The sequence below is a fragment of the Nanorana parkeri genome, unplaced genomic scaffold, assembly GCF_000935625.1.
Source record: "Nanorana parkeri isolate BGI_ZX_2015 unplaced genomic scaffold, ASM93562v1 scaffold153, whole genome shotgun sequence".
NCBI classification, from domain to species: domain Eukaryota; kingdom Metazoa; phylum Chordata; class Amphibia; order Anura; family Dicroglossidae; genus Nanorana; species Nanorana parkeri.
In genome coordinates this window covers 652817-680039 of record NW_017306421.1, presented here as the reverse complement: position 1 = coordinate 680039, position 27223 = coordinate 652817, and the positions used below count along the sequence as shown (strand labels likewise).

Genomic DNA, 27223 nt, shown 5'->3' with positions numbered 1-27223 from the left:
ACCCCCACTCACCTGTCAGCTACGCTTCTCCCCGTCGCCGGTCCCAAACCAATCCTCCTTCCCCGAATTTCCTGGTTGCAGGGGGAGGATACTGACTGCTGGGCAGAGAGGAGTGCCACAGGGCTGTGTGTGTTTATGGCCGTACACAGCCACTGCGGGCACGGGTGCCTCCGTTAGCTGATGGAGACACCCGTGCAGGGGGAAGGTTGCTGCGGGGACCCACTTGAAAATGAGGAATTACAAACTTTTAAAAAAAAATTATAACAGCCTCAATCAAAGGTGGGTCTCCTTGTAGGAAATCTTTTTTAAAAGGAGGCTTTAATGTCACTGTAAATAAATAAACAAAATCCAGCATGGAGACTGTGAATTTCTATAGTGGTCACTGCAGATAGGCCTGCCACCTATTCTGTATAATACAGAATCATCCCAGATTTTTAGGTAAAATGGTAAGTCGTGAATCCATTTAATATGGGATGCAGTTCATCCCGTATTTCCATGCAGTCCTTAAAAGAGAACTATGGGGTAATTGTTTTTCCCCATAGTTCTCTTAAGGGTCACGGGAGGACATAAACTAGCGTCCTCCCGTCACCCAAAGCTCAGTACATCGTGAGCTAAAGCTTGCAGTAGTCCAAGCTTCCTCCCGTGATGGACTACAATCTCACATTTAGTTTACTAATTTGTATTGAGCTTGTAGTCTATCACGGGAGGAAGCTTGGAGCAGTGGCTACTTTACAACACACACAGGGACCATGGGAAATAAAAGCAGCCACCCTCCAGAAGGAAGGACAGTGTCGGCACCAATTCAGAGATGATTTGAGGATCTACAGCTAAATGATATACAAATAAGATACATTTTTGTTAAAGGAGAACTATGGGGTTAAGGCTTTTCCCCATAGTTCTCCTTAGGGTAACGGGAGGACACAAACTAGCGTCCTCCTGTCACCCAACGCTCAGTATACCGCGAGCTACTGCTCGCGGTATACTGAGAGGCCGCAGTTGAAGCGGATCCCGACAATTATGTCTGGATCCGCCCAGCTGCGTGAGTGACAGCTGGCTCTGCCTATCTAGAGGCAGAGCCAGCTGTACCCGCCCTTCCCCGTCCGTTCCGCCAGTCAGCGCTGGAGGATCAGAGCGGGGAGGGGGGAATCCAGCCCCTCCCCTGTCACGGCTGAGAGCTGTGACAGGATCGGGAGGTGAGCGAACACCGCTATGTGTTTGCTCACTTCCCGATCTACTGAGCCGACCTGTGAAAGGCACTCACCTCATAGTTCTCCTTTAATAGTTAAGGCACTTGAATGCATTTTTAAGATTTACCTCCTGAGTTTAGTGTCACTTTAACAAGTATGTACCTTTTGGATGGACTGACTTTAAAAAGTAAACATTACTAAGTAACTATGGATACAGCTTTAGTGTTTTTTCTTAATCCAGATGAGTCCAAAATGCAAGATATCTGTGTCATTAGGAATTGGGGCAAAGACTATAAACACATTTATATGAGAGAAAGATGATATAAACACATATTGTATATTACTTCCATCCCCAGAAAAAAAAAAATTAAAAAGCGATTACACTCCCCCCCCCACACACACACATTTGCACTGCACCCTGTTTGGGGCCACTTTCATCCTACACATACCTACCTCCTCACCTACCCCATAATGGAAAGGCCTCAACATTTCCACTAGTCCCCACCAGATAATATATAATAACTAGTGTCAATCTGAAGTCAATCTACAGCTTTTCTATATGCAACAAGCCTGGAAATTGGCCTTGTACCCCTAATCTGCCTCTATCTTCAACTGATACAACTGCAACATCGTATGATACAGACAGGGAGGCATTTATCAAAACTGGAGCAGCTGTGCATGGCAACCAATCAGCTTCTCTCTCTCATTTTTAAATCTTAACTGAACAAACTGAAGAGAGAAGCTGATTGGTTTCTGTGCACATTTGCTCCAGTTTTGATAAATCTCCCCCCAATGTCCTTTTCTATTTCTATGTGGAAAAATTAAAGAAACAAAGTGCCAACTTTACATATAATTTCATTTTCATAAAACACTGGTAATGTAGAGGGAAAAACATGGCAGCTGCACAACATGCATAGACCTCTGGCTGTGGTATTAATGAATCTCATGGAACTTAGTACAGTGATAGACAGTACATAAAAAATGAGTAAGTAAAAATGAAGAATACATTGTAATAGATTTTCTTACTGCTATGTCACTTCTATGTAGACATTCAGCTCCTATGATTTTCCTAGTGTATGTAAAATGTATAAGTTCTGTAATGTCATGATCTGGTTCAGTCTCTATGTTCCTGATTTATGGCATGTCCTTATGGTCACACTCCCTGTGTCATCTTCTCCCATCCAGTCCTTGTTTCCACCTCCCACCCTTTTGTGTTCAGGTATCTGCCATCTCCCCGCCCTCCTTTGTTCTGATCATCTCTCGCCCTCCTTTCTATGGAAGTTTTCTTCTCTTCCTCCCTAGCTATGATTTGTTCTCCCCTCCATAGCTGCTCTTGTGACTTTATTTTTATGTGTCATTCTCCCTCCCGGCACCGCGAAGTTCTCCAGGCGAGGAACACATTCTTCGACCGGTTTTCTAGACTACAGTTACATTGCACGATCTCTCTCCCTTTCGCGTTCCCCGAGCACTCACCCGTTTGTTTAGTCCCCGTCCACTCACCGTCTCCACTGTTCACAATCAGAATCCGACACACAAAAGATGGCCGCCCCGCCTTGTCATACGCCGACAACGCTGCGTCTCCTAGGCAACCTGCCGCCAATCAGCGGCAGCTGGTACCCTGCTGCCACACGCAGATCGCTCCCGGAGAGGCTCCACTGTATTTGGTTCCACATAGAACTCATGCGGAATGTTCCTTCATGTTGTACAAGAGAATTGTAGACGTGGCTCTTTAGACTGTACAACTTAAGCACTTAAATGCTAAACTGGCCATGATCATTGCTACAGTTCATCTAAAATGTCATCAAAGCTTTATTATGCTGATCTCATTTACAAAAGGTGTTATGTAAAGAGCAGATGGTGTGTACCTTTGTGTGTAATGTGCACATTGTGTGTATGATGTGTAAAGAGCAGACACCGTGTACCATTGTGTGTAATGTGTACATTGTGTGTATGATGTGTAAAGAGCAGATGGTGAGTACCATTGTGTGTAATAATGTGTACATCGTGTGTATGATGTGTAAAGAGCAGATGGTGTGTACCATTCTGTGTAATGTGTACATTGTGTGTATGACGTGTAAAGAGCAGATGGTGTGTACCTTTGTGTGTAATGTGCACATTGTGTGTATGATGTGTAAAGAGCAGATGGAGTGTACCTTTGTGTGTAATGTGTACATCGTGTGTATGTCATGATGTGTAAAGAGCAGACGCTGTATACCTTTGTGTGTAATGTGCACATTGTGTGTATGATGTGTAAAGAGCAGATAGTGTGCACCATTGTGTGTAATGTGCACATTGTGTGTATGATGTGTAAAGAGCAGACGGTGTGTACCATTGTGTGTAATGTGTACATTGTGTGTATGATGTGTAAAGAGCAGACGCTGTGTACCTTTGTGTGTAATGTGCACATTGTGTGTATGATGTGTAAAGAGCAGATGGTGTGTACCTTTGTGTGTAATGTGCACATTGTGTGTATGATGTGTAAAGAACAGATGGAGTGTACATTTGTGTGTAATGTGTACATTGTGTGTATGATGTGTAAAGAGCAGATGGTGTGTACCTTTGTGTGTAATGTGTACATTGTGTGTATGATGTGTAAAGAGCAGACGCTGTGTACCTTTGTGTGTAATGTGTACATCATGTGTATGATGTGTAAAGAGCAGATGGTGTGTACCATTCTGTGTAATGTGTACATTGTGTGTATGATGTGTAAAGAGCAGATGCTGTGTACCTTTGTGTGTAATGTGCACATTGAGTGTATGATGTGTAAAGAGCAGGTGGTGTGTACCTTTGTGTGCAATGTGTACATTGTGTGTATGATATGTAAAGATCAGGTGGTGTGTACCTTTGTATGCAATGTGGTGTAATATGTACATTATGTATATGATGTGTAAAGAGCAGATGGTGTGTACCTTTGTGTGTAATTGTGAGGAGTACCATTCCTCTGACCAACACAGGAGCATTAATTCTCCTACTAACACGGGGCAATAATTACTCCCACTGCCACCAGTTCTTTTATTACTCCCACTGACACCAGGACATTTATTACTCCCACTGCCCTCAGGACATTTATTACTCCCACTGCCCTCAGGACATTTATTACTCCCACTGACACCAGGACATTTATTACTCCCACTGAAACCAGGACATTTATTACTCCCACTGCCCCCAGGACATTTATTACTCCCACTGAAACCAGGACATTACTTGCACTGACACCAGGACATGTATTACTCGCACTGACACCAGGACATGTATTACTCCCACTGCCCCCGGGACATGTATTACTCGCACTGACACCAGGACATGTATTACTCGCACTGACACCAGGACATGTATTACTCGCACTGACACCAGGACATGTATTACTCGCACTGACACCAGGGTATGTTTTACTCCCACTGATGTTGTGGCAATTTGTACTTACACTGATCACCAATATAGGGGCAGTTTTACTCCAACAGACCCCTCCACGCTGGTGAGATTTTCTACTCCTTCTGACCACAGTCAAATACTAAGGACAGTGTTTGTTTAAAAAGTTTGGTGACCTTACCTTTGTGTGTAATGTGCACATTGTGTGTATGATGTGTAAAGAGCAGATAGTGTGCACCATTGTGTGTAATGTGCACATTGTGTGTATGATGTGTAAAGAGCAGACGGTGTGTACCATTGTGTGTAATGTGTACATTGTGTGTATGATGTGTAAAGAGCAGACGCTGTGTACCTTTGTGTGTAATGTGCACATTGTGTGTATGATGTGTAAAGAACAGATGGAGTGTACCTTTGTGTGTAATGTGCACATTGTGTGTATGATGTGTAAAGAACAGATGGAGTGTACCTTCGTGTGTAATGTGTACATTGTGTGTATGATGTGTAAAGAGCAGATGGTGTGTACCTTTGTGTGTAATGTGCACATTGTGTGTATGATGTGTAAAGAACAGATGGAGTGTACATTTGTGTGTAATGTGTACATTGTGTGTATGATGTGTAAAGAGCAGATGGTGTGTACCTTTGTGTGTAATGTGTACATTGTGTGTATGATGTGTAAAGAGCAGACGCTGTGTACCTTTGTGTGTAATGTGTACATCATGTGTATGATGTGTAAAGAGCAGATGGTGTGTACCATTCTGTGTAATGTGTACATTGTGTGTATGATGTGTAAAGAGCAGATGCTGTGTACCTTTGTGTGTAATGTGCACATTGAGTGTATGATGTGTAAAGAGCAGGTGGTGTGTACCTTTGTGTGCAATGTGTACATTGTGTGTATGATATGTAAAGATCAGGTGGTGTGTACCTTTGTATGCAATGTGGTGTAATATGTACATTATGTATATGATGTGTAAAGAGCAGATGGTGTGTACCTTTGTGTGTAATTGTGAGGAGTACCATTCCTCTGACCAACACAGGAGCATTAATTCTCCTACTAACACGGGGCAATAATTACTCCCACTGCCACCAGTTCTTTTATTACTCCCACTGACACCAGGACATTTATTACTCCCACTGCCCTCAGGACATTTATTACTCCCACTGCCCTCAGGACATTTATTACTCCCACTGACACCAGGACATTTATTACTCCCACTGAAACCAGGACATTTATTACTCCCACTGCCCCCAGGACATTTATTACTCCCACTGAAACCAGGACATTACTTGCACTGACACCAGGACATTTATTACTCCCACTGACACCAGGACATTTATTACTCCCACTGCCCTCAGGACATTTATTACTCCCACTGCCCTGAGGACATTTATTACTCCCACTGCCCTCAGGACATTTATTACTCCCACTGAAACCAGGACATGTATTACTCCCACTGCCCCCAGGACATTTATTACTCCCACTGAAACCAGGACATTTATTACTCCCACTGCCCCCAGGACATTTATTACTCCCACTGAAACCAGGACATTACTTGCACTGACACCAGGACATGTATTACTCGCACTGACACCAGGACATGTATTACTCCCACTGCCCCCAGGACATGTATTACTCGCACTGACACCAGGACATGTATTACTCGCACTGACACCAGGACATGTATTACTCGCACTGACACCAGGACATGTATTACTCGCACTGACACCAGGACATGTATTACTCGCACTGACACCAGGGTATGTTTTACTCCCACTGATGTTGTGGCAATTTGTACTTACACTGATCACCAATATAGGGGCAGTTTTACTCCAACAGACCCCTCCACGCTGGTGAGATTTTCTACTCCTTCTGACCACAGTCAAATACTAAGGACAGTGTTTGTTTAAAAAGTTTGGTGACCCTGATAAATAGTCACCACCTGCTTCACAAAATATATGCAAATCATTCAAAGAAAATGCTAGGAATACTCAGTGACAATCCATTTTAGGTACTTTACACTCTTCAGTAAATAATCACTCAACTTCCTTTTTGTTCCTTCATTGATCCCACTGACTTCTCCTCTGCACACTCACCAGATTGATGCGACCTCTAAATGAAGGTATAACACACTTTGTAGATTACATCTGCATCACCATGTATCTGTCCCTTCACCAACTTTCCTCTCCCAGAATATGTGTGTGCAGACTGACACCAGTCAATAAGTATTTTTAGCTAAATTACTTTACAATACATCTTAACATTACTAGCACTTTATCATTCTAAAATGGGTACGCTGTCTCTGTAAACTGGGTCATATTGATTCTGGGTCTTGAAGTGTTTACTTGGTACACTGACACTGATCATTGTTGTTATGGTGAAATACTCCATGTAACATTGCCATTATTTTGGCTCTGATCATTTGGCAATATCTCTTACTGGGTTTTGGGTTAACTGTAAACTGGCATAAAGTTTACCCTTGTAAGGCTGTGCTAATGTAATGTGAAAACATGACAGTATCATATGCTCCAACATAACTCACTCCATAATGTACAAAATACATCACCCCTCAATATCTCTCAATGAACTCTTGCAACTCTAGGTGATTTAAATCAGAAAGATACAAAGGAGCTGAGTATTCTGTACTCTATGGAGTGGGTCGTGTCAGAGCGCCTGCAGTGTTCCAGCCAAGAGGGACCCAATCTGGTTCTCGTCATGGGCCCCAATTTATCCAAAACTGAAACTGGTTACATGCATTCCTTTTGCAGACTACAAGCACCCATGCCGACACAGATTATTCTTTAATGTTCTGCAACCATCACTATCCAGTAGCCAGTCTCATCAGTAGCCATGGTGAGAGCCCAAAGCCCAAAGGAAATGCATTAAGACTTAAATGATGGAGGAGATCAAGAAACAATTAAAAAGGTGTGTGTGTATACAGTATATATATATAGTATCGGTATTGGTGCCGATGCTGGGCATTTTCACAAGCACTCATACTCGTGAAAATGCCCTGATAATAAGCGCAGATGCTGGCACTTTAAATTTTTAAATAGGAGCGTCTGCCGTGATGTCCTGCGCTCAGGACCTCAGGGCAGCCTGCTGTTTTTTACTGCGCCATTCCAGCTGCACATTTCCTCCTCCTCCTTCAGCCCTTCTGACACCGGCCCTTACAGCCCTGCTGACACCCACCCATACAGTTCTGCTGATACCCGCACCCATACAGCATCTGCTAACACCTGTTCGTACAGCCCTGGTGACGCCCGCAGGCAGCCCTGATGAGGCCCAAATGCAGCCCTGGTGAGAATCGCATGTAGCCCTGGTGAGACCCAAATGCAGCCCTGATGAGACCCGCACACAGCCCTGGTGAGACCGCAAAGCCCATGTGAGACCCAAACATAGCCAAAAAAGGTATCGTAATTGGTATCTGCGAGTACTTGAGGAAAAGTATCGGTACTTGTAATGCTTCTCCAGCTGTCATTTCAGCAATTCAAAATAAGCAAACAGCTTATCCAAAGCAGCCTGACATTTATCTCTGCTGACAGCAGAGATACTTCTTTCCCCTACCTTCTCCTCTGATATAGACACTGATAGAGCCTGACTGCTAGGGATAGCCTAAAATGCAGGGGCCTAATGGTTGCCAAATGCATGATGCCGACTTGCTGTCTTCAATTCACCAAAACTTTACAACAGAACTAACATCAGCTCTAGCGGAAATACAACTAGGTTGAAATTGAGGTAGTGGGTGCAGACAGGGGAATGGCTCTGGTCCAGCTAGTAAGAAGTAAGGCCCTGGAGGCAAAGGATGAAGATCTGGAGAACAGGTCACACCAGACTTATTTTGGAATTTAAGTTCTGCTAGATCCTATAACAGCCCTAAAAGAAACAGCACACAATCTATTTACATTTCTCCTGCATCAGGTCAGACAAAAAAAAGAAAATCACATTTTGCATTGACCTCAGTCACAGAGTGGTGTTCAAACCACAAAATCCCAAACTCCTCAGAAATGTGATACTAAAATTGCATTATGTCTTAGCAATGTCACAAAATCATAACTCCCAATTCCCCCTCCCTCCTGCAAGAAAACAAATCACCTTTCCAGGTAGGGGCGAGCATGTGACAGCACTCGGTGAATCATGATTAACCCATGAAGTGTGAGCTCCGAAAAGTTGGTATGAAGTTACAAAGGGCTTTTTTCTTTGTCTAGTCTAGCAAGTAAGCAGAGCAGTGTAAGAGCAAGGTGAGTGCTGGGGAGGAGAGTTGGTAAGTGAACCTTGTCCCACATGAAGAAAGGAAAGGGTCTCTTTTTCACATTAAAGTGACACTAAACTCAGGAGTAAAACCTTAAAAATACATTCAAGTACCCTAACTATTAATACAAATATATCTTATTTGTGTATCACTCGGCTGTAGATCCTCAAATCATCTCTGAATTGGTGCTGACACTGTCCTCATAGGAGGACCCAAAGCTCAGTACATCGCGAGCTACAGCTCACGGCAGTCCAAGCTTCCTCCCGTGATGGACTACAATCTTACATTTAGTTTACTAATTTGTATTGAGCTTGTAGTCCATCACGGGAGTGAGCTTGGTGCAGTGGCTACTTTACAACACACACAGGGACATTCTGAAAAATGGCCTGGATGGGAAGGGGGTTTAACACCGCGGATGTCAACTGGTTAAAGTACTCGAATGTATTTTTAAGATTTTTTTTTTTGTCACTTTAAGAAATATAAAGTTAGGCCCCAGTGAGATTTGAACTCACGACCCCTGGTTTACAAGACCAGTGCTCTAACCCCTGAGCTATGGAGCCACTTGGTTTCACACTCACACCTTTGTTTGTCATGCAAAAGAACTTTCCAGATTGCACCAAGTGAATAGGAATAATAACGCAAACAATACAATGTAATTACTGCTTGAGAAGAAGAGAGACAGAAAGCGGTGGGGGAAAGAGTTGAGCAGTCACTGCTGCAGGACTGAGAATCAGGTGAGTATTTCTTCTTTATTTTCTCCCGTAGACCAAAATGAGCACTTATTCCTTAACCACTTGGGCTAGCGGATCCCGGGATTGAAAGTGAGGGGGGGCGGCGGCAGCAGACGAGGGGGGGCACACACCAGCACATATACACGATCGTCTGGCTATAGAGCCGCCGATCGGGTATATGTTAAACAGCCGGTAACGGCTCTATGCATTGCACGGGTCTTTTCTGCACGTGCGCTATAGGGGGCGCGTGCAAGCATAAAAAAAATGCCGTCTGGAGACGGCAACCCGCTAATGCAGCAGTGCCGTCCGTCCGTTTTTTTTCAACGGGCGGACGGCAAGAGGTTAAGGGTTCATTTTTAAAAATCCAGGCGGTCCTCTTTAAGTCCTAGTAGCTATTGTGATGTCCCTTTCAGTAATATACTGTCATGTAAGAGGTTATTTAGATGCCATGGCCAAAATTGTCATGGCTAAAATAAGCCTGCAAAAACTGGCTTACACAGCCCCCTTGTGACATTTATCTGTGGGGCAGGAAATGCGCTGGCTGCAACTGATTGGGTCGGGAGGTGGAGTGTTAGTCACAGTTAGGCAAGAACTTGGATTAACTCTGGTGAACTGGGTTTGCACCAAGCCCCCCAATTTTACTGATCTGGAGTTTACAGGGGGCTTTCTTTTCCTGGAATGGACCATTGTACAAACAGGGACAGGTGAGTATATACAGCTGGGGAGTTGAGTTGTTAAGTGAACCATATCACTCATGGGCAAAGGAAAGGATCACTTGTAAAAGTCTAGGCCCCACAAGTAAAAGTCCAGGCCCCAGCGAGATTTGAACTCGCGACCCCTGGTTTACAAGACCAGTGCTCTAACCCCTGAGCTATGGAGCCAGTCAATACTAATAGTCACACGTTTGTTTGTCATACAGAAGAACGTTCCAGGCTGGAAATGTGAATTGGAATAACTGTACAAATACAATTTAACTTCAGGTATACATGCCGCCAAGTAACTATTTGCTTACCAGATAAGTAATTTCACTGTGGCATTACCATGCCTTTGGCCAAGCAAAGTGGCAGAATGCATCGAGGCGCTGTGAGTACATAGTTCTGGAGATAAAGGGAGACAGAAAGCCATGCATGTGCCTTGTGATCCCGTGCGGCCGATCGCATTCCGGCCGTTGCATGGCTAGGGTGCCATTCACTTCAATGGAGCGCCACGCCCCCTCATGCCCCACAACATAGTGAGCCGGCCACAATGCGATACAGTGCGTTATGGCCAGAATCAGGGCCGGAACACACTGCATCTGGTGTGAGCGAGCCCTAAGAGATGTGCATTTGGATTCGGACGAACTTGCTAAATCACGAAATTGATTCGGTGGTTTGTCCAAATCCAAAATAACGAATTATTATATACCCGAATATACGAAAAACTGTATTCGGTTATATTATAATGTGTTTTGTATGGGCACCACCATCTTGCTGCGTCTAAGATGGCAGCGCCCACACATGCGTATGACATCGCCTGATGCCAGCGTCATGTGCCCCACCTTCAAGATGGCGGCGTACATGCGCAGAACGCGTCTATGGCCACCAGGCATTTGGGTTTTTAAATGTGCACTTTTGGATTCGGAGGTTCGTTGTTTCCAAATCTGAAACAACATAATCATTTGTTTAATCAGTCCAAACGAATGAAAAAGTTGTTATAAAGTGCACATATCCAAGCTTATTCCCAGGGCAGATTTACTTGGCTTCCTGATACAAACTATCAATCAGCCTTTATTGTGTATACTGTATATATATCATCTATTTGTTGTTGTTAAAATATAGCTCATTTTTATTATTTTGCAATTGAGTAGAGAAGGCTTAAAATCCCTTTCTGTTTTAGGTTTTTTGGGGGGTGTACGGTTCCTTTTGGGAAGATTCTTCTGCAATTCCTGTGCTAGAGAGACATAACAGGAAGTAAAAATAAATCTCTTCAAAATTAGGGTAAACCCCTGGTCAGTCATTTGTCACTGCAGCAGGTGTCTCTACTGAAAGATTTCTCCTCTAATCTGGATTTCCCAAGACTTTTTGTGTTTTGAAAACTTTTATCAGGACCCCGCCAGGGTCTCAGCAACCAATGGTGATTGGTTAATAGTGACACACATGGAGATTTGGCAAGCTGACTAAATTGTTCACCTGTTTGTTAAACTGCAAACAGCTTTAGTTTGGGACGAACCCAAACCGATGCTTATCCCTACAGGCAGCAATAAATTCACCAAGACGTAAAACTACATATATATATATACACACACACTGTGGGGGGAATTTATCAAAACTGGAGCAGGCAAAATCTGGAGCAGCTGTGCATGGCAACCAATCAGCTTCTCTCTTTCATTTTCAAATCTTAACTGACCACACTGAAGAAGCTGATTGGTTGCTGTGCACATCTGCTCCAGATTTTCTGTGCTCCAGTTTTGATCAATTCCCTTGTGTATATGTATATTTATTCATATGTATATAAATATACGTATATGTGTATATATTTTTATGTATAACATTTTATATGCTAGTAACAGGCATATTATTATTACCAAAACTCATTGGAAGAAAAATTATATAAAACGAGATCGCTATAGCCTGATGGAACGTCAATGTCAGTTTACAAATAAAGCTTTCAGAATCAAAAGTCTCCGTCTCCAAGGCGACACGCCGGGAGGTATTTTCTATTGGCCACGTGAGAGGAGCAGGAATAGCAGTTCGTGAGTGCGGCATTACCGCCGTCTATGATTGGTCAGTTAATACGGCAGACCGCTATCTGTGATTGGTCAGGTAAAACAGCAGACCGCCGTCTGTCATTGGTCAGGTATTACAGCGGACTGCGTAACACGGAAGAGGTCACATCTCTGGTGAACATGGTGCTGCTGACTATCCTGAAGAAGCTGAAGCAGAAGGAGCGGGAGGTCCGCCTTCTCATGCTGTATCCTGTATATGTGTGTGTATGAGGAGGAGGGAGTTCGGGTGCTCCTCGGTCTGGCTGGTGAAGTTGTTATTTATCTATTGGAGATGTTCTCTGGTCTCGCATCCCATTCATACAAAAGCGCCCTGCCCACTTCAACTGCACATGGAGTACAGGTCCATCCATGTCCCATCAGACAGCAAGGCATGTATGGAGGTGCAGTCTCTCTGGGTGAAGGATCAGGCCGAGCCTAAGTGTTGTATAGGGGGAGACTGTACCTGAGCTTACTACACACGGGATGTCTGCAGTAGTTACATTAGGCCAGAGCTTTCCCTATACAGGCACTCTGGCTAGTAGATCCATGCTTGCCCTGATCCTCAGATTGAATGGTACAGGTTTCTGCCCTTTGTGCTGGTTTTAAAGCTAAACTCCGAGCACAAAAACTTGAATCCAAACATACCTATTACTCAATGGGCACAAAAGATATAATTCCACTTTGTGTGCACCAAATGCCTTTTGTAAACTCGGTTATTGTCTTGTAAAAGTAGCAGTGACATCATCACTGTGCAGTGCCTGAGCAGAGCTGTGCCACAGACCCAGTAGGCTCCACCCACTACAGGCGGCCTGCGAAAATCTATTGGCGGAGTGGGCAGGGACAAGACCAGTCACCCTGCACAAGAGAGAGAGCAGCAGTGACTGGTCTTCATTCCGGGAAGCTGCTGCACAGAAGCAAAGTTTTACACTGAATTACAGCATAGATCTGGATGAAATGCACAAAGTACACTAAGCCTCAGATCCTGGAATTCAGCTTTACACAATCATGTTATTATTTAACCACTTCAGGTCCTGAGAAATGTTTTCATCTTTGCAGATACATGTGACAATCTGAAATGTTGCCTAGAAAACAGCTTAAAACCCCCATTGATATATTTCCTGAAAGCAGAGGTCCTGTAGAACAATGAAATGACAGTTGTGTTTTTTTTATGTTGCACAATATTTACACGTTTTATCAAACGGATCTCTCTGTACAGAAACAAAAGGGAGGAAGAGTCAGCAGGAGCCAGAGCATTTCACCTGCCCGTCTGTTGATCGCGGTTGCGATGCTTTACTGGCTCCAATGCAGATAAATAAATATACAATGTTTCCTTTTATGAAGACGTGTGCTTTTATTAATTTTATTTTTTTCTTAAGAAGTAGAAGTGTGCCTTTATCTGCTGCAGAGAGAAATCAGGCGTCTTCCTTGTCGGAAGGGTTGCGCTGTGTGGCAGAGTAGTGTAAGGCCGGGTTCAAACCTAGGCGGAATTGTTTGGCGTCTGGTTATTTGCACATTTTGCGCATATGTTAAGACACGCATTTTGACTGGCAGCTTAAGAAACATTGCAGGCAATAGCAAAACGCACGTACTTTTCCATTGAAGTCTGTGGGGTAAAACATGCTATTAACCACCCAAAGAAGCTCATGTACCTATTCGGACGTTTGGCGTTTTGCTGCTCAGGTGTGAACCAGGGCCATTGAAAATCATGGGATTTCTTGTGTTGGGTGTTTTAAAAGCACTTTTCCAAATGCTCAAAAATGCCCAGGTGTGAACCAGGGCTCAATCTCAGGGCTGGACGGACAGAAATAAAAATAAATAATGGGTAAAACCGCTTCCATACATGTATTTCATGTCTGTGTTTAGCTTTAGTTCAATTTCAAAGCAATAGCACTAAAACTAAAACCTGAAATATAGGTTCCCTGGGAAGAACAATATAGATCCTCGCCTCTCCTGCTAGAGACACCATAGTAATAAGGAGATCTCATCTGATGAGCCAGGATCTGCCACTGTGCTCAGTCATTCAATCCGCTAGTCGTTACATCACTGCTGTGTCCTGTAGTGACGTATGGGTCAGCAGGAGGAACTATGGAGTATACCAGGAGACGGGGTCAGCAGGAGGAACTATGGAGTATACCAGGAGACAGGGTCAGCAGGGGGAACTATGGAGTATACCAGGAGACAGGGTCAGCAGGGGGAACTATTGAGTATACCGGGAGACGGGGTCAGCAGGGGGAACTATTGAGTATACCAGGAGATGGGGCGTGATGAATGCATGTTGGGGGCCATTGAAAATTCACTGGGGGGGATTCATCAAAACTGGAGCAGACAGAATCTGGAGCAGATGTACATGGCAACCAAGCAGTTTTTCGCTTTTATTTACAAACCTTAACTGAGCAAACTGAAGAGAGAAGCTGATTGGTTGCCATAGGCAACTGCTCCAGATTTTGTCTGCTCCAGTTTGGATAAATTCCCCCCATGGTGTCTTGACACTCCATAAAATGTACATAGGTGTGAACAATATGGTAAATTGAATCTTATTATTCAGATTGTACTGTTCACATATTCCATGTACTGGTACATATAGATGTTTGTATGGCGTTCATTTTTGAGTGACTGTTACCTGCAAAGAAGACATTAAATACCTGCTGCTCTTTTTGAAGCCAAATCACTGGCTGAACTTTCTTCAGAAAAGGACACTTCTGTTCGTGTTCATCTCCTGTGCCCCTTCCCCCCCCCCCCCCCCCCATTTGTATAAGCCAGTGATTGTATTTATGTATTCCTTCAACACATTTTGAATTTGCTTTAAAAAAACAAAAATCCAACAATGCTCAGCAGACAATTGCCTTGATTATGATTTTGTTGTTTTGCCTTAACTCATTCTTACTCTAGAGGTTTAGATAATGCTGGAAAGACTACGATTCTGAAGAAGTTTAATGGCGAAGATATAAACACCATTTCTCCAACGTTGGGATTCAATATTAAAACACTGGAGCACAGAGGGTAACAGAACAATCCATCTTTATATTTCTAATCATAGATTTATGAGACCTGACAGGTTACATTTCCAAATAATTATTGGGGGAGGGGGAAAATTGCTCATCTTTAAGGTTAGTGCAGACAGGATTTTTTTTTGTAACTTTATTTTTATCAAAAAAGATCAAAGAACAAAACATGTGACAGAGCACATAGAGCAACGAGATGTAAATGTGAGGATACAGGAAACAAGAAAAACAGCGAATACATTCTGGTGTATAGGAACAATAATAGGAACAACATTCTCACTATGGGCCTCAGAAAAGTAGTAAGACACGGAGCAATGCTAATGGTTACAATCAAAGCATGTGTCGTGTTATCAAATAAGGCTGAATGGAAGAGCAATCCATCCAGAAATTATGAAAAGGGAGAGAAACCAATAACAATAGGGAAAAGATAGAAGATGAGAAGAAGAAGAGATAGAAAGGACAAGAAAATGTTCTGTAGCTCCTTACCATCAGGTCTCCCTTGCATCTCGTGGAAAGGTAGTATAGGCTAAGTGGGTCAAAAGTTGATAATATGAAAGTACAGGAGTTGTGCCTGCTTCAGTCACATGATCACCCCAGTGCTGTAATAAGGGAAACTGCTGAGAAGCAGTGGGCCATTCCCATGAGCAGGAAATTAGATTCCTGGGGGTGTTGTGTAAACAACACCCCCGGTTATTCATATAACGTTTGAATTTTTTAGTAGGCTACAGTTTGAAATAGGAAGGTCAACTTTATTGACATTACAAATGGCCTCTAGCAATTCTGTTTTTGTGTATCATTTACTTTACACATTTTCTGGCCGGTCTTACCATGTCATGCCATTCTATTTTTGGGCAATCCTTTCACCGTGTAGTTATGATATATGTTTAATTTTTGTACTTTATTCTGTAGATTCAAACTGAACATGTGGGATGTTGGAGGACAGAAATCTTTGAGATCCTATTGGAGGAATTACTTCGAGAGCACAGATGGTTTGATCTGGGTGGTCGACAGCGCAGACCGTGCAAGGTTGCAGGATTGTGCACAAGAATTGGCTGGGCTTTTACAGGAAGAGGTGAGTGCTTAATGACCTTAATAGCCTTGCCTGGCCATACACAATCCATTATTGTCATTTAATAAATTGCAATGTGCAATAAAAGGCACTGATCCAACAGTGCGGTGAGAATTTCTAGGTCAAGCAACTTCAACTATCACTGATTGTAATAATTTGGCAGATGCATTTAGCTATTATGGTGCTAACAGAAATAGGATTCCTTCCTTACACCTAGTATGGGCATAGCTAGGCAGATATCCTACAGATAATAAAAAAACAAGACAAGCACCATCATTGTGGCTCATTTTAAAATGTGAATTTGACAATTTTGGATAAAACAATGCAAAGGTAGCTATTAAAGTAGAATTTCAGAGCTCTGCTCATTTCTAATGCTTCATTATATATCGCCAAGTGGCTATTCGCACCTTTTAGTTTTTGGAGCATTTTATCTATGAATCCGTATTCCATTAAAATGTAACTATCTCTTTTCAACCCACCACTGTACTATCACGTTCTCAAACAGTTCATTCCCACACAGCTACCACCTCTTGTATCACTTCTCCCTCCTTTTTAGATTGTAAGCTCTCACGGGCAGAACCCTCCTTACCATCTTGTCCATGTATTGTAAAGCGCTTCTCAAACTGTTGACACTATACATTGAGTGGGCAGATTATTATGACCACCCCATCAGTACTTCGTTGGGCCACGAGCTAACTTTGTTGAAAGGTGATGCGAGGAATCTGACACTGACCTGTTGCCGTTCTGTTGTCTTGTACCAGTCTTGCCACTCTCCGTTCTGCCCTAACATTGACTAGTCGCTGACGGCCACAATTTGCACGTTCAGACCCAGATTTTCGGCTGACAGTCCAGTCTTTAAACACTTCAACAGCTGCTCTTGAACATTTAACAAATTCTGCTGTTTTGCTGATACTCGCTCCATGGCTCGCGCCAACAATCATCCCACGTTCAAAGGCTGTTAAATCGCGTTGTTTACCCATATGTTCAGAAAAAAATCACTTCTACTGTCGTGGTAAACAACCTGCTTCCCTATTTATAATGGTCTGGCCCTCTAGCAACTTCAGCGTGAAATTATAGCTAATTATAGCTAATTTGCCTACAAACGTCAGGTGGTCATAATAATCTGACCACTCAGTGTATAAATCCTTATAATAATTAGGGATGCGCCGATACCGAGTATTTGGGTGAGTACTCGGTATCGGAACTTCTGGTATCAGACAACGAGTCATTACACGCCGCCCGGCTTCCTGATTGGCCTGGAAGCCAGCTCCATGCTCCCCTGGTGACGAGGGAGCATGGAGCCAGCTTCCTGGCCACTGTCAGCCCGACTTCCTTAATGGGACTTCTGGTATTGGTGCATCCTGAAGAAGAAGAATAATAATAAATAATGCATTAAAACGTATGCCATTGTGCATTGCAGTGCAATTTATATTGCATATCAATATGTCTTAAGGCATGTCAGCACATATTAACGCACATTGATGTGTTTTGATGTCTTTCCATTGATTCCAAAAGAAAATGCATCAGGCAAAAATGCAATTGTTTGTATCCAGGCTTGATGATTGATCTATCTGCTGCTTTGTGGAGTTCAGTGACATCTGTTTGGCAAATTCATAAAAGAGAAAATCCCTATTTACAAGGAGCTATAATAAAAGTGCATTTGTCTTTAAAGCCCAATTGAACTTTGAGTTCAAATCAGCTAAATATATTTCAGAGAATATAAAAGCCTGTCCCATGCCAAAAAGTGGGACCCTTGCTCTCTTTGAAGCAGTGATTTTTTTTGCAGAGGTCTGACATGCCCCTTAGCTGAGTCGGAGCTGGAGCTCTCCAATCAGCGGCGTGGGAGGCACAAACTTTGCCGATTACAGAGCTATAGGTCGGAGTCCATAGGGAATGTGTCAGACCTCTGCAGAGACCACTGCTTTCTCACAGAGCATGGGGGCTCACTTAGCAGCTGCTCACAGGGGACACTCCCGTCTACTTGCAGTAGAAAAAAAATAAAATGTAAGACTTTGCTCCCCTTTTGTTTTGATACACCTGGAATGTATTTTGTTAATTTAAACTGAACATTAAATGGGGCTTTAAGGATGGTGGCAGTAAATCTATGTACTCAACATAAATCGTCTATTGCAGCCTGGAAGATGTCCCCCTGTCATAGCTGGTTAGATTGTTAATATATTCCAGATCTGGCAGTCCCTGAGCAAGTGGTGTACGTAGGGACCTGCTGCAGTCGTCTTCCTATATAGCCAAGAAATGGGAAAACACATTTTAAGTGCTTCATTTTTCTTTATCTATGGAAATAATCTGCTATTTGTTGCAAAGAAAACACCTAACCTGTTGGAAACTTGGCTTGTCTGACAAGATTTGCTTGCTGTGTATAGAGGGCTTTAGAGCCTCTGCTAATGGACAGTCATGATATAGAGGTGTGTGTGTCACCTTTCTCTTTAACGCAAGGCATTCTTATTTTCTTTTTTTCCCTCTTCAGAGGTTATCAGGAGCAACGTTACTGGTATTTGCCAATAAGCAAGATTTGCCGGGTGCATTATCTAAAGATGACATCCGCGAGGTAAGTAACACGTCTTGTGAAGTGTTGTATGGAAAGGCTCATACCATTGCTAAATGTATGTTTAAACCAAATTAACAGCGCTAGTAGGTGAATCAAAAAACCATATAATCGTGTTTGTGAACTACAAATCATAAGAAAACCACATAAATGCAAGTGCCGTTAGTCAATAAAAAGCACGGCACTGTAATAGTTAATAAACATGTGTACGATTAGGAGGTGATTTTTAACCAAGTGCTCCTAGGTGTCTCAGTGTATAAAAATAAAGTGGATCAGTCTGTAGACATTAAAAAAGTCCTTCACTTTTTTACACCGTCATGTGCATTAATACCATTAAGTGACAAATCATATGCGTGAAAAACTTCAGGTGGGTAAACAAAAATACAAACAAAAATAATTGTAAATGACAATTGTGCTGACAAAAAATGTATATAAACAAATAAAGTCTCTGTAATATACAGCTCTGCTTCAAAGCCAAATAGCACAGCCTTCCAATGTTCGGTAGAGTAGTGCTTTCCTGGGGTTTGTATTAAGATCAATACATCCCCCTAATAGAGTGCATACTCACCCCAAACTTTCGGCTGTGACAGACAGCCCCAAACACTTTGTCTGATGGGACACCGTTACTGCGGCGTCTTTCGTATCTCATTCTTTACCATCAGTCCTCAGTGTAAAGTCTTCCCACAGTCATGCAAAGAGAAATTCTTTCATCGGGTAATGGTTCCAAAAATAGTTTTAAGTGAAGGACTTTTTTGATGTGTATAGACTGATCCACTTTATTTTTATACACTGAGACACCTAGAAGCACTTAGTTAAAAATCACCTCCTAATCGTACACATGTTAACTATTACAGTGCCGTGCTTTTTATTGACTAACGGCACTTGCATTTATGTGGTTTTCTTATGATTTGTAGTTCACAAACACGATTATATGGTTTTTTGATTCACCTACTAGCGCTGTTAATTTGGTTTAAACATCCTCAGACCCAGAGTTCTTTAATACAGCAGCTTGTATTTTACATCACAATATTTATTCATTCAGATTGATGTGTTGACACGATACACAAAATATTCATCACATTGACTTTGCAGTATTTAATATAAGTAATGTGTTAAGGAAACACTATTTTGGTTTAAATCACTGCCACCTGTGTGATATACAGCTAATTGAATTTCTAGCGCTGCTTATCTTGTTATATCATTGCTAAATGTACATGAGTTTATGTAATGATCATATGCAAATTGCAGGAACCCAAAACAACCTGTCAGATTTCACCTTTCACTTCAGAGCTGTCACAATATTTTAAAGATGACTGGTTATGTGCCACTTTAATTATGATATTAAACTATAAAATAAGGGTAAAGTTTGGGGTTACCCTGTTTAATGCTCTCTATTTTTCTGCAGGCACTGGAGCTGTGTAACATTAAGACCCACCACTGGTGTATACAAGGATGCAGTGCAGTGACTGGAGATAACCTCCTGATAGGGATAGACTGGATACTGGATGACATCTCTAGCCGAATCTTTACAGCTGACTGAAGGGAACGCGGTAGAAGAAAGAAGCAAGTGGTGAAAGAAGGAGCATATGGCCTATTTATTTAATATTTATTTAACTGCTTTAAATCATAACACCGCTATGGCAGTCAGGCATAACTAAATGATAAGTAGGTTTTGTAATGAGAAGCAAGTTAGAAATGGTGCATATATTTCACTGACACTGAACATTTAGGAGTCGGTATACAGCTCTATAATAACTTCCTGAAAAGCTATGTCAGTGATGAATATAGCACGGTATGACAGGAGTCAACTACCAACATTTTTACTGGAGGATTTATTTGGTCTTTGGCACAATCCACCAAAACATTTGCCAAATCTGTGCTTAGCATCATGTACAAAACTGAAGCAAAAGCTGATGCTACATAGCTGTGTTTCTGGGTTAAAGCAACTTCTTGTCAGACTTTACTCTGTTGTACATTTCCTTGCATTTATAGTAGACTAGCAAAACAAGGGCTTGTGCAGGAGAGTGGATATACGGGGGTGAAAAGACACAGCTTGATACTCTGTCTTTGGCTAAATCCAAAATTTTGCATTGCCACCCGAACAGGAATCCCTCACATTGAAAATATATCCTTTCTCTTTCTGTTTAGTCTGTAGAACAGGAAGTGAAGGAATACTTCTATAATAAGATGGCCAGAAAAATAACAGCAGTTTTTGCCCTCCCCTACTTTATCCAAAATGGAAAGAGTTATGGATTAGCAGCATTACCATAGGAACTTCCACTGCAACATAGTGTTATTGTCTATGGGTCCTGCCAGGAGATAGGTGTATTTTCCACTTCCTGTAACAGACATAGCTGCCCAGTAAAAGTGTCAGATCATACTATATTGGCAGGTTTGTTTACTAATGGTCAGCCTTATTCGTATGGCTTGAACCTTTTTTTTTCCCAAAAGAAGAAAAAAAAAAACTTTTGCTGTATAACTGTTTGTTTTTAAACCGTTGGAGTTTTCCTTTCCCTTTTTTTTTTTCTCTTAAAGCAGAACTAAAGCCTCCTATTTTTTTCAGCCGAAGATAGCGCCACTTTAACCTCCTATTTAGATCTGCAGTTGCCATGGTGCTGCACATATGATCACCTATATCAGTCATTTGGGGGCTTGAAAGTTCTTTAAAACACATTGACAACTGTGACAGTTATCACCAGAGGCATGTCTTGAATGTAGCTTACACAGTGCATGCACTAGTAGGTAGAATATAACAGCTTGTTCACACCAAGTGTGGTGACCTGCATTTTTCTGCACCTGACCAATGCAGGACACTGCAAAGGCAATTAGAAAACAATTGTTTTCTATGCGCTCTGTTCACACCACAATGCGGTCTTAAGGTGGGTTGCAGTACGTTATGGAAAAATGCAGACCTGCTACATGTTTCTGCAATGCATCAGAGATCATCATCCTTATGTACATCGAAGCTCCGCTGTGGTGCATAGAAATGAATGATGTATCACTTTGACATGTCACTAAAGTTTATCAAATGTAAACCGTGCCTTGTGTTGTAACAACACATGTCACTGCCACATCACAACGGACACCAGCCTGCACACTACAATGGTTTATTGCGGGCTAGTGTGAATAAGCCCTAAATAAAATAAAAACACTGCAGAAAACAACTGGCATCTTTGGTTAAGAATTTAAACAGTTAAATCAGTGCGTTTAGTTCTGCTTTAATGTTCACTTGGTAGTGGTAGAATCTTGCACCATGGTAGCTATCAATCAATGCAGAAACGTTGTAGTTTAGGTGATACCTTTTACTGGGTAAGTTATTAGAGATGGAAGCTTTTGGGACCCCTTTGATCCCTTCCTTTATACAATTCATGAGGAAGAAATCTTAAGGGGTTCCAAAAGCATTTTTAATAATTGAATTGGCCAATAAAATGCATCATTTAAACTACAAACTTTCTGCTTTAAGTCAACTTAAAACCAGTCCATTTAAGACTACCCTGTCCAAAGGGTGACTGCTTCTGTGCAGTTACACTGCAGAATGAAGAGCGTTGTCACCGTGTTAGAGATGAATATTAACAAAGCTACTGGCAATAAAACTATGTTAAAGGGGGGAGCTCCAGGAAACATACACTGCTATGGTAATGCTAGTAGTAGACTGCATCATATGTGAAAATCTGGATTGTGCCCGTAGTTACTTTAAATTTGCATACAGTTGCCCATGTTCATGAGCCTTTAAACAACCCTATGACAATGATCAGTCACGTCGTTCAACTTACATGTTTTAGGCAAGTATAAAGGTAATTTCACCAAAACTAAATAATTACAATAGCCATAGATGTTAGATGATTGTCACCATTATGAAAATCAGGATGTCCAGGGTATTATGAACCTAGGTAGACACTGATCAGGTGTTCGTTTTCTTTAGAAAACATCCACAGCCGGTGTAGAAAAACCTGTCCCCTGGCAGCATGCTGTAGAGAAGTACCCTTGCTCTGTGTGTGGAAGCAGTGGTCTCTCTTCAAGGGTCTGACACATCCCCTGTTAATTAAGTACTATAGCTCTTCAATCGGGGAAGTTATGATTTGGAGAGCTTTGTTAAAGCAGAAGGCGTGTCAGACCTCTCCAAATAACCCACTGCTTCTACACAGAGCAGGGGACAGGCTTTTCTACTCAGGCTGTGGCTGCTTTCTAAAGGAAATGACCTGTAAGACTTTGTACAACTTTTATTTTGACCTTTGAACATGTTTAACTGATTTAAGCTGAAAATTTATTTGAGCTTGCTTTAACTCTTCTTCCTATATGTGCCACACCTTTTTAAATTAGGAAACGGCAGTCAACTTTTTATTCCACATAGTGGGCCTATTTAACATGGAAAGAAAACTTAACATTTTGTGTATAGTGGGCAATGGTTTCAATCTTTGTCAGGTTATTAATGCTGACTGTGCCTGTTGCTTTCTCACCAATTAAGATACAAATAAGAATACAAACTAATGAAGGTTCTATCTATATCTACCTATTATGAAAGGTTTGCTAGAATTCCATTTTACTAATGCTATATAGAGATCAGGACTCCAGATCCTGAAGACAGTTAAATAATAAGGAATGTATGACATATGATTTGCCAAGTATGACGAGGACGCCTTTCATGCTCTCTAGTTAATTTTGTTTGTTTCATTATCTCCATAAACAGTCTAGTGAAAGTTGGGTCTTGCAAGAAATAAACGAACAAAGCTGATTTATTTAATTTGATTATTTCATTAGAAAAATTAAATACTTTTATTCACGCATTCCTTTTGTCTAATCCTGACACTTTATATACAGGAAGCGTTTGTGGCTTATATATCCAGCGTAAATAATATCTCCTATAACCTAAAAATATTAATGATAATTAGATTACTGATTTTAGGTTGGTCAGTATTAATATTTTCTAACTTTATAATCTGAAAAAACATTATGCTTTATTAAAAAAGGGAACTTTATTGTATGTGTGGCCTTTTTTTTTTTTTTTTCTTTAATATACAGTCAAAATTATTACAGCTGCTGCTCATTAATTATAACACTCTTCACTATGAATGGAAAGAAATTAAAGTGACGCTAGACTCAAGTTGAATCTTAAAAATGGATTCAAGTACCTGAACTATTTACAAAAATGTATCACTCGGCTGTAGATCCTCCAATCATCTCTGAATTCATACTGACACTGTCCTTCATTCTGGAGGGTGGCGACTCTTGTTCCCCATGGTCCCTGTGTGTGTTGTAAAGTAGCCACTACTCTAAACCCTCTCCTGTTTTTATGGACTATAATTTCAGTGTAAATGAGCAAATTAAACCTGAGATTGTAGTCCATCACATGAGTGAGCTTGGAGCGGTGGCTACTTTACAACACACAGGCACCATGGGGAACAAAAGCAGCCACCCTCCAGAAGGAAGGACAGTGTCGGCACCAATTCAGAGATGATTTGAGGATCTAAAGCCGAGTGATACACAAACAAGGTATTTTTTTTGAATAATTGAGGTACTTAAATGTATTTTTAAGATTTAGCTCCTGAGTTTTATGTCACTCAACGTCCAAAAGCTACCTGCCAAAAATTGTGTCTAATGCAATTCCAGACTTTAAAACAAATCTTTTTTTTCCCCCACAAATTAGATACTTTCACAACAAACCATAAACCTGGAATATACCAGAACTGCTTAGGTAATAAGTGTATAATAACTTAGGTCACTCATACATCACACAGCAAAATGTGACACCCTTCACTTGATGGAAAAATGACCTCTCATTACGAGATAGTCAGGGCATTTTTCATTAGAAGTATGATTGCCTATCTCTTTGATGTCCCCTGCAAAAGGTAAGAGTTGATACCTGGCAAGAGGAAACATGCACACGGTGCAGTAGGTGTCAAAATGTGCATCTGTCTCACTCTTTTAGTTATTTTTTCCAGCTCTCCCCTATTGGAGATTATTTCAAAGGAAGCAGCAATCATAATTCTAGTTTATTTCTAAATTAGGAAAATTTGCATTCATGGGGTCTATTGAATTGAGTTAAATAAACAGGTTCATGAACTGGTTGGAGTTTGATTAATGATCCTGTGTAATAGTTGACCTAGATCAGACCAAAAATCTGATAATCTTTTTGATTTGCTCATTTCTACTTGCATGCCTACCATGTTATGTTTCTAACAACACAATTTCACACACTTTCTGAGTGCAGGAGAATTTAAGATCAAATTTTGCAAATTTCAGCAGTTTGCTTCAATGAAAAGGAATGGCTTTGGGACAGTACAAGGATTTGTGTTGTATTTAGGACAGATTAGGAAACAGGAAATCAAGCTACAGAACAGGCATATATAACTTATTTTAAATAAACATGGGACTTTAAATATCTTAAAAATAATGTTGTAATATCTGCATGCACCGGGATAATGTGTTTGGGGTGGAAAGGTCCACTTTATTTTAATCAATCACTAGTGGCCCATATATTGCTCTCTGCTTAAAAGCAAACCTGTGAGGAAAAAATAAACCATGTTCTAGGCACCCTTCAGCATCTCTATTTTACTGCTGCTTCCCTGCTACAGTCCTGTACTTCCTTGTATAAGGAGCCTAGGACACCCCACCTCCCTACCCACAATGCAGTGCTTGGGACCGAAGCGGCCAATCATCATGCTCCAGGACTGTTATGTAAGCGAAGGGGCGTGCAATTGTTGGCAATTTATGGTGACTTGCAGCTCTTCAGCATGAATCGGAGCAATGGGTTAGTGGCAGTAATGGTAAGTACAGGCACTGAGTGTAGGGTGATGTGTTTTTTCCACCACGTTTAGGGCCTGTGCAGGCGGGCTTTATTTACCTCAAATACGTTTTGCATTCTCATACAAGTCTATTGGGATGCAAAGTCCCCTTGAAGCAGGTCAAATACATCTGTCAATGAACTCGTCAATGATCTCCTGAATAACCTCCAAAGCTTCTCAAACTGTTACTGTCAAAACAAGCCCAAAGCCCATAAACAGAGGCCCTTACTTTAATATAACAATAGGCTGAGATAAATATGGAGGCTTTCCTGGCTGACATTTTTTATTTTATTTTTTATAAATGCTTGCTACCTGACTGTCTCTGGCCTCAATACTATAACCCATTGGCCTGAAAGGAACTTTCCCCATGCATAAAAAAGTAATATAGTCTGACCCACTTATCCTACATAGTACGTCACTGGGCCCGTTTACACACACTCCCGGTGGCTCTGTTTACATTTGTAGAGTCGGCTGTTGGTTTTACAATAGAATTGATACTGGCGGCTCAGCTGCTGTCAAATCACTCCTACGGGCTCATAAAGTGCCTGCCTCCCCCGCCCACACCCCCGCCGTGTTTCCCGGGCTCCATTGCCCCTCCTGCAGGCCCGAGACCGGCATCTCAGGTGTCGGCAGGAAGCTGGGGAGGGGAGCGTTCACCGATCTCCCTCTTCTATGGGACCCGTAGACGACGTGATTTGCATGACTTCCATTCCCCGAGCTGTTATTGATCGGCTCCTGAAGACCTACAATAAGCCATTGAAGTGCGAGCTGCACTTCAATAGCTTATTTCAAGTGGAGAGGTGATACTAGGGGTCTTTTGGACTCCCAGTATCACTTTAAAAAGGACCTGTCACCACCTATATGCTATCACGTGGGGGTCTTGTAAGCCCCCTATGTGATAGAAAGTAAAGTTTCAAAAAAAAAAAGTGTTAAAAATTAAATTAAATAAATGTAAAAATATTCTAAAAAATGTTTTAAAGTCCCCCGCCCCATGAGCATGTGCGTCTTCACATAAGCACGCGTCGGGTGCGCCCTCGTACGAAAACTTTGATCACACTACACATATTGGGTATCGCCGTGCACGCCAGAGTGAGAACAATAATTATAGGGCCAATATTTATGTGTATCCCTAAAGTGATGAGCTGTAGGGGCTCTTAAAGTGTTGTCTGTGGGCTTTTTGGGGTACTAAATTCTGTCGCAGTTTCACGGACGCAGACAATTTTGAGCCTGGGCATGTAGAATATATATTTACTCGCCGTAACCTCATCTTTTATATTTTACAAAAATAATGGGTGTTATATTGTGTTTTGTGGCACTGAATTTAACTAAAGTGAATTTTTCACAAAAGTTTGGGATTTGAAAAATAGTTGAGCTAATATCGTGCAACATAAAAATGTACAAGTGGCGCCATTTAATTCTACAGGGCCTTGGCTTTTAGAAAACATACACTATTTGGGGGGTTGAAGTAATTTCCAGACCTAAAATGTGGTTTATAACATGTGCAAAAAACTAAAAAAGGCCTCCTCAGCG

At 41.7% G+C, this 27223-nt stretch overlaps 2 protein-coding genes and 2 non-coding genes across 5 annotated transcripts in view; 1 reads left to right on the top strand and 3 right to left on the bottom strand.

Annotated features, from left to right (window-relative positions):
* LOC108785279 (RNA-binding protein 4B-like) overlaps positions 1-2740 on the bottom strand; it is a 51742-nt gene extending 49002 nt beyond the window's left edge. The window contains exon 1 of the mRNA XM_018554334.1: positions 2661-2740. The gene's annotated coding sequence lies outside the window, so the exon portion shown is untranslated. The remainder of the gene's footprint in view (positions 1-2660) is intronic.
* A 6550-nt stretch (positions 2741-9290) lies between these two features.
* On the bottom strand, positions 9291-9363 carry TRNAT-UGU. Its single transcript has one exon. It is a non-coding gene; the product is annotated as a tRNA-Thr (tRNA).
* A 979-nt stretch (positions 9364-10342) lies between these two features.
* TRNAT-UGU lies at positions 10343-10415 on the bottom strand. Its single transcript has one exon. It is a non-coding gene; the product is annotated as a tRNA-Thr (tRNA).
* A 1925-nt stretch (positions 10416-12340) lies between these two features.
* ARL2 (ADP ribosylation factor like GTPase 2) lies at positions 12341-20694 on the top strand. Of its 2 annotated transcripts, XM_018554297.1 has the most exons (5): positions 12343-12483; positions 15167-15277; positions 16189-16351; positions 18834-18914; positions 20317-20694. In XM_018554297.1, the coding sequence occupies exons 1-5, from the start codon at positions 12419-12421 to the stop codon at positions 20449-20451; spliced, it is 555 nt and encodes a 184-aa protein (XP_018409799.1). In that variant the 5' UTR covers positions 12343-12418; the 3' UTR covers positions 20452-20694. The 2 variants fall into 2 exon arrangements, with proteins under 2 accessions (XP_018409800.1, XP_018409799.1); XM_018554298.1 differs by lacking the exon at positions 18834-18914 and having other exon boundaries at positions 12341-12483.
* Positions 20695-27223: the final 6529 nt, after the last annotated feature.